The sequence below is a fragment of the Papaver somniferum genome, chromosome 8, assembly GCF_003573695.1.
Source record: "Papaver somniferum cultivar HN1 chromosome 8, ASM357369v1, whole genome shotgun sequence".
Classification (NCBI taxonomy): domain Eukaryota; kingdom Viridiplantae; phylum Streptophyta; class Magnoliopsida; order Ranunculales; family Papaveraceae; genus Papaver; species Papaver somniferum.
The window spans coordinates 100349872-100358161 of NC_039365.1; the positions used below are offsets into that span (position 1 = coordinate 100349872).

Genomic DNA, 8290 nt, shown 5'->3' on the forward strand with positions numbered 1-8290 from the left:
GGCAATGAAATTACATGAAAGTTGGGATATGAGCCATAACTTAACTCTGGCTGCACGTCCTTTCAATGATTCATATTGAGTTAATCATCAGTATAAAAGCAAGATAATGCAAACACATGCTCAAGTTGGAACTAAACAAATTGTCAATTTATAGGTGTTTAAAAAAATAACATTCATTGCACGGGTTCTTGAGCACTGTAAAACGGTTATTAGCTAGGCATATACTTGTCAGGAACCAGGGTATGGGACTTCCCAGGCATATACTTGTCAGGAACCAGGGTATGGGACTTCCTAAGACTCGTAGAATCGAGCACGAGCACACTTCAGATCAAAATTAAGAATTTCCATCAATCTGATTCAAAGCAGCACAATGATTTGTTAAAGAAATCCGCAAACTGGATCTGTCAAAAGGAACTTTTTAATCGATATACACTGATTTACATATACATTCGAACATATGGATTACAGGAGGTGAGACGAAACATATGAGACATGTCTGATTTTATCTTGCCATGGCATTCTCATCTAAAAACACAAAAAAGTTATGCATAGCAGATTCACACCAAAAGTGATAAGACAGATTATATATAGTATCACATAGCATCCATACCTTCACCAGGATTCGATTCTTCCGTATGCGCTATTACTTGGTTAACTTGTTCTGGTCAACTTGCAGCACTGAGAGCCTTGCTAGAGTTCTTAAAACTCGAGCAGCACTGCTCCTTCCTTCACAATGAGCGGAGGACACTGAAATATACTTATTTATTTCTCTGGATACAAAAGTGTCAAAGCCTCTTATGGCTTTTCGTTTTGAGCTTCTCAGTTCGATGATGTCACAGATCCTGTTCTGGCTTGTACTTCACATCTTTTTGTTCAGAGTAATGATTGACCAAAGCCCATTCGCCCTTCTCTGTATCTTCTTTAGGCATTCAGGGGAACCAAGTTAGAACCCATTCTAGCTATCTTCTCGCTTTTGTATTTAAACTTTAGATCTGTTCTTCTATTTTTTGAACTTGATTTTTATGGCCTTTCCAGTCTCCACTTGATTGATTGTTTCATTTGGGATTCTGGTTTGGTGATCGGTTTCTAATGCCAACGGCTTGACATAATCCAATTTATTATGCTTCCCCTGGCCCTTTCTTCTTTTGTACGTTACAGGTGGAAAAGCACCATCGTGTAAGCCATCTGAAGCAGCAGAAGAATCATGTAGCTTCTGAGATCCTCCAACATTGAAATCTCTATGCCGATTTATTCGATCAAAAGAAGCTGGAAACATTTCATGCTCTCCACTTCCAACATCTGCTAACCCAGACCTTGAGTCTGAATATCTTGGATATGCAACCACAAGCCTTCCTGAGGTAGGTACCATACGCTGCTCCTCTTGGTAGTAGCCCTTCTCAACCTGGTAAGGTTCCGACAAAAGATGCGAGGGTTCTCTATTTTCCCGGACCAAGCTCTGCCAATCATTTTGCCGTCCATGAGCATATTTCTTCATATTCAGGGAAGAAGACACTCTTCCTCCATTAGAATTATAGACATCATGAGCCATTGTACCAGGATTGCCTTCAAACACGTGGTGTTCTTGTAAATCCGTGAAAGCTTCAAATGATGGATCCTTGGCTTGTTTCTTCTTTCTAATAGACTTCTGGAGGTTTCTGTTTAGGTTAATTGAACCATTTCCATACTCTATTGTCTGCCGATCCATGATAAAATTAGGTGGTTCAGGAGTCCTGTAAGCTTCTCTACCAATAGCATTATGATATAGAAGTGAATCCTCGCCAGTTTTGAACATGGAGGGCTCCATGCCGGCTGGTTGCTGTCGAACCCGAGGGACTTTAGGCACTATCCTCAGTACACCCTTTGGTTGGGGTCGAGATGGTTCCCACATATCAGGGGTAATTGATTGTTGGACGTGTTTTTGGAACGTATCCGTTCCCCCAGCCTTTAGTTTCAATACTCCCTTCCCATTGGGTTTTGGAGCAGCAAGTTTCACTCCATTAGCAAGAACAGGGGGCAAAAGTTGAATTTTTTCTTCTTGAACTTTTATATGCTTCATCTTCTTCGACAAAGGGGTCATAACTGTTTTCGTGTTGACCTCTTTCTCTAACAAATCTTCATTCATAGGATATGCATTAAGATCAAGAGAATTTGTGCCCTTCTTCCTCGACTTCCATATATAAACACGTTCCTCGATGCTAATGCCCAATTGGCATTGATCCCAAACCCTTTTCATGTCCCCTAAAGTTCGAACCATATTGTCGTGGTATAACCCTATAGACTGATAGTGAGCTCTTCGCTGTAAAAAGGTTAGACCTTCTCTGAAACGAGTCACCTTTGGAGGATAAAATCCACCTTTCAATCTGTCAAAAAGTTTGGTCACTGGACTGCCAAAAAATATGTTTTTACCACCAAGCAGCTCTGCCATGGTCAGCCAGAAGGTTTGTTGGTCCATATCTGGAAGGTATGCAGAGAGGGAGAACCTTTCTCCGTCAGTTAAACATGAATTCCATGTTTCCAAGGATAGTATCTCCTTTAAATCTGGAAGATCATAGAGTTCATATGGAATGCCAAAGGCCTGACCTCCAACCATACTAAGCTCGCAGCCAACATCTGCAAGTTCCTGATCAGAATCATCTCCTGAATCTGCCCCTGAAACTGTTGCTCCTTCTTTCTCTATCTTATCAATATAAGGAGACTGAGAACTGATTCCAGAATAGCTACCATCTCCAGACGCCCTATACCCAATCTTGACAATACCCATTGACAAGAAAGGACCAAGATGTTTAATTTGTCAAAGTAGAAAATAAAATTCCCAGTGTAGGATCCTGAGGAACCGTGGAGAGAATGCCTGCAGCACAGCAAAACATTTACCCGTCAGAAGATATAGAAGAAATCTTGTCCAGAAGAGTTCTTTAATCAGATGTTCAAGTAATCTAGAGAAAAATATATACACTTGGCCAACTATCCAAACGAGAAAAAAGAATGGCAACTAAGTACTTTCATACAGATGAATACAGCCACTCCACAGTTTGAATTGTAAGTTTGTAACAAGAGAAGTCACAAGAACTTAGACAAGCTTCCTGAGAGTATAAGAACCCATACTAACCTAAAACAAGGAGAAGAATGAGAATGCATCAATTAAGAAAAAAAAAAAACTTGCTTCCTAAATTATTTGAGATAGGTAAAGCGGAAGATAATGAATGAGCTAATAGGTGTTGAATGTATAAGACCCACAGCGTCAAATTGAAATATTAACAAAGTGTAAAGACATTAACCCCCAGACTGCCAAAAGGTCGACAAATCTAGACACCACTTTCCATGTGTCGAGTCAATATTATGTACAAAGCGCATAGTTGGTATGCCGATAATCAAGGAGAACATATGAACATGTATAAACAAAATGTAAATGGACGGAAGTTGGAAGAATATTGTAAACATAACTATGTGAAGATCTTTCGGCAGGTGCAGAATATTTGGCATGTCAATACTTTCACAAAGCAGATGGTGCTTCTCGAATGGGCAACGGGTCCAAGACAATGAACAAGCATCGAGCACCAAAGTGCAGACACGATTGTAATCCAACTAGAAGGAATGATTAGACACACGCACAACTTATGTTATACGTTTTCGGCAATCAAGGGAAAACATTCTTACGGAATGGAAACAACGAGAACTATTAAGTTGTGGTGAATTAGCATTAGCTCCTCGTCGTACATGCATGGGGTATGCTGTATGCATTTAGAAGTTTATGAACTCTTACGAATTATGAGTAACAACCAGGAAACTATCTAATGGATCTACTTATTATAAAGATCAAACAACTCCTGCTAAGGACCTGATTCCAACTCGTGAAAGTAACTTACTCAGGTTAAAAAACCTCCCTCAGAGAAGAAGAACAGAAAGTTCAACATCTATCTCGGTTTTGTAATTTACTGATTAGAAAACTAGTGTGACAATTCAGCAACAGCTACTTTGATACACACTACCTGCTCAAAGATTCTACAACAAAACTTCCAAACAAACATGCTGAAAAAAACTTCTTCTTCCTAAATTCTAGATTTCTAATTTACAACTCAGAGTCCAAACATGTGTCAATTAAGACAACCAAATCCTAATCAAAAGCAATTTCATTACAAAAATCAGCAAAATCAAGCAGATGTACCCAAAATCCTACAAATAATCAGAGATTAAGATCCATATAACTCTACAGCCATATTACTAACTTGAGATTTCAATCAAACTACCAAACAAGATCCAAAAAACATACCACATGAAAGAACTAAAACTAAGATAATCAGAATGGATCTAAACAACAAAAACCAAAGCCAGGAACAAAAACTTACCAATCAAATCAGATGAGAAGACACAAAATAAAAGTGAAGCTTGAGTTGAGAATCAATTTGATATAACCATACGCAAAGAATCCAAAATTTGCAGAAAATGAGATATGCCCTAGAAAGAGTAAATAATAATACAGACAAAACATAAAATATGAAAGATTCAGAAATTCATTGCTGTTCATACCATAATTGTTTGTTGTGAAAAATAAAATATCATCAAATTGAAACAGTGAAAAAAAGTACCTAATATTATAGAATTTCTGGGCTATAGTCTGTAAAATAGGCCCAAACCCATATCTCCATTTTCATTAATTAAGTTGTTCTGAAAGAAAGAAAGAAAGTTTTATATTTTTACCTGGTTAATATTGAGTCCTGTAATGGTAGAATCAAGTCTGAAGAAGATTGAGATCCGAGGTTTAACTCCACCCATTCGTTTGCCTTTTTCTTTTCTTTTTTCTATTTTTTGTTTTTTCTTTTGTGAAGTATTCTGTGTGTTTCTGCAAACAATTCCAGAAACTGAAACAATACACCACAAACACCCTGTTTTTTCTCTCTCTAGATTTGGTTAATATAAATTAATGTTTGATTAGTAAATGAAATTTTGCTAAATTGTACTGCAAATTTATTAGTGGTATACTTTTCTTGTAAATAGTCAAGGACATTATTTTTTTTGTTCTACTATATTATCTAATGTGGGATGTATACAGTATACAGTTGTATGAGACTGAATCACCCATTCTTCTCTTTTAAACCATGTATTAAAGCTTGTAATGGATAAAGTTTTCTTTTGGTCCCAAGTCTCTTTTCTTCTCTGGTACAAAAGAGGAACAAGCAATTGCTTGTAATTGTATACTTACCACCTAAATAGTTCCCATTAAATTGTTATCATTTCCATAAAAAAGAAAATGGTTATTTACAGTTTGGTTCTTAGATTTTGACGGGAAGTTGGAAGTTAGTTTGGGTCTAACATTTGTACTACTTAACCTTTGATATTTATAAATGATAATGACCACTTTTTACTCTGTTAGGGCTAACTTTGTTGACCTAGATCTTGATAGCAAGATCCGACGGTTACCGTGCAACCCATAAATCAAAGGCTGCAAATAAAATTCCTAAAATTCACCATCTTCTTCCCAACTTACCTTATCTGGTTAATTAATTATGGCTCATCGTAGGATAAGAAATAAATTTTATCAATTTTTTTGATGCGTCCTACTCCTTCATGCTTTTAGCACATGATGGGGTAGGTTAGCATTTCCAAACTTGAGTTTGTGGATCTTCTTAAGTAGATAACCTTGCTGATTTATAAGAATTTCTTGCAGTTGAGAAGTTTTGGTGAATGATTCCGCAAGAACGTGCAACTTTGTTTTGGCTTGAGCACAGAATTGAGTCACTCTCAACACATTGTTCTTTCTTCATCAGTCTTTGTTTTTCTTTGTTATTAATCCAATCCTTCTTCTTGATCTTCTTTTTCGGTGCAGTTTTATTCACCATCGAAAGATGGTGCAGTTTTCTTTAAGAAAAACTTTTTCAGATCAAGCACCTTCAAAAGAGAAGACAACGAATTTTGATCCGTAATTTAGATATGAAAAAAACTATAGCAGAGGATATTCTTTATATCTCCGAAATAGTAGGCGATGCAACTATGAGTGATGCCAAAAACAGGAACAAGTAGTGGTAAGTGTTGTAAATTTCATGTTAGTTTACTGTTTCCATGCATCCATGATATAAAAATAATCGTTTTTTAGCTCTTTAGCCGGATAAGTTGATGACAACATCATAGTATATATAAAGTTACCTTATCACAGTGACCAGATAACGTGACTACGTGACAACAAGTACTCTCAGCAAAAGATTGCTCTTGGTGCACAATTATAAATTTCTTAATCACTGCAGAAAAATTTTTTAATCATTGAAGGAAATAAATAGTTATAAATCTATTTTGATTATTTCTCTTATGCAGCAAACAAACAATTTGTTGTCATAACTAATGTAGGTGAGCCGGATCAGAGTGGCAAGGAAAGCATCAGTTCTCAAGATAATGCCATAATTAGTGGAAATATCATTCCTCGTCGAAGCCCTAGAATTTTTGAGCAAGTTTAGGGTTGAGAACATTTAGATGATATTGAGAAAAAAAGAGGCAAGAAACGATGCCGCGAATCAACGGAATTCAGATAATGAAAGTCACGAAACAAAGAGATAGAAAACGCGTCGTACTGCACAAAGGGAAAGAAGAAGTTCACTAACTGAAAAGGAAAGAGAGCAAATCCTTGAAAAACGGCGTTCAACTTATGAAATGAAAAGAGAAAAAAGTATGTGATGCAACTAATAATAAGGCCAGAGCGGGAAAAAGTAGTGGTAATTCTTCTCCCTACTACTATGTTTTTCTGATTTGTGGAGTTCCATATTTGCTATTAAATAATTCTGCAAATTGTTCTTACTGAATGGATGCAGACTAATGCAAATGCTAAAAATAAAAACATTAAATTGACTGACAAATTTCCTGAATATCATGTGAGGAAATATGGATAGCACCAGTACTCAGAATTAAATTTTGAAGTTGGACTGTTGTTTTGGGAGGTTTCCTACCATAGTACAGAACTTGGTTTAGAAGTTAAAGTGGTAATATGTCCATCTTGATCTCTTTTACTTTATTGTATGGCTGAAAACTCTTTTCTTTTTAAGTGCTTCATTGATTTTTAATTTGTTGCTTCCTTAGTATATTTGTACTCTATCTGTCTCTGATCATCTCACTTACAATTCAGAAATAAAACAGAAATAGAGCTTGGATTGACATGGTTTGGTAGTATGTGAAAGTGCCTAATTGTAGCGTGGTGTTTAATTTCTTAAATGCTCTTTGTGCTTTATAATTTTTTGTTGGTCCAACTTTTGCAGCAATGGAGGGCACTCGTGTTGCTGACTTAAACCTTCATAGAAGTCCTCAACTCACACAACACTTTCAAACACAACCTGAAATATGTAAGTGGTTTATCACCATGTTCTAATTATTTTTTTCTACTACCTAACTACTTTGTAAATGAAAAGTGTATTGAAAATCAACTTTTTCCAGCCAAGGAGGATGGTCTGCCACCTTCTATAACACTCGGAAAAATCCCTGCACTATCCGAACAAGATCAAGAACGAATACATATAATAATCGATGTCGGTTGAATTTATTAATAGCTCTGATTTTGCTGGATTTAATTTTCTTAGTTTTGACATTTCCTTGGTTTTCGTTTCGACATCATGATTTTGTAGGGATGGAGAATGATCAGGTCCTAGTTTTGAAGCCCACAACTCAAGCTTATAAGGAGATTAATCCAACTATTAAATCCATATTTTCAACTCTAAGGTCCACTTTTTCTCAGATTACGAAAATCTATTTTCGAATCCAGAATGGTCGCATAGATTTCTTCGTAAGACAAGATTAACTGTACTAACTCAAATTTAAACTATATTGTAAAAGTCATTATTATGTGCTCTCTCTCTCTGTTTTACTTAGTGATGATGCCTTTAAAATTCATGTTGGACCTATTTGTGTCCTCGATGAAACTGGGAAGGAAACGACAACACAAATTACAACTAACACGGAGACCAGTAAGAGATTATATACAGAGTCCAGTGGACGAGATTTCACAAAAAAGGTATGTATCTTATATTTTATATACAGCTCGCATCTCAAACACACCCTCAATGAGTTTGATTTTAACCTGTGGTGTTAAAACTACACCTTGCGTCTATTGACGAAGTTTAGTGATTGAAAATGAAAGCACCAAACCCTTGAACCACGCCATAAATCAACTGAAATGGGAAGAACAAGAGTACATAATGCTAATGTAATCATTCCACGTCGCAGTCCTAGATTTATTTAGCAAGTTCAAAGCCAAAATGAGCACGCTACAGAGGAAACGTGAAACCCACAATTTCCATCATTTGGGACATCGTCGGTA

At 36.4% G+C, this 8290-nt stretch overlaps 1 protein-coding gene across 7 annotated transcripts; it reads right to left on the reverse strand.

The window, feature by feature from the left end:
* Positions 1–26: 26 nt before the first annotated feature.
* On the reverse strand, positions 27–5047 carry LOC113302286. 7 transcript variants are annotated; one of them, XR_003336733.1, is made up of 3 exons: positions 4344–4518; positions 611–2848; positions 27–352 (listed from the first exon to the last, which is right to left on the reverse strand). XR_003336733.1 is itself a non-coding variant. In XM_026551185.1 (3 exons), the coding sequence occupies exon 3, from the start codon at positions 2759–2761 to the stop codon at positions 1001–1003; it is 1761 nt and encodes a 586-aa protein (XP_026406970.1). In that variant the 5' UTR covers positions 2762–2848; positions 4344–4452; positions 4696–5047; the 3' UTR covers positions 403–1000. The 7 variants fall into 7 exon arrangements, 6 of the variants coding, with proteins under 6 accessions (XP_026406970.1, XP_026406972.1, XP_026406971.1 ...); XM_026551185.1 differs by lacking the exon at positions 27–352 and adding an exon at positions 4696–5047 and having other exon boundaries at positions 403–2848; positions 4344–4452; XM_026551187.1 differs by lacking the exon at positions 27–352 and adding an exon at positions 4584–4602 and having other exon boundaries at positions 403–2848; positions 4344–4452.
* Positions 5048–8290: the final 3243 nt, after the last annotated feature.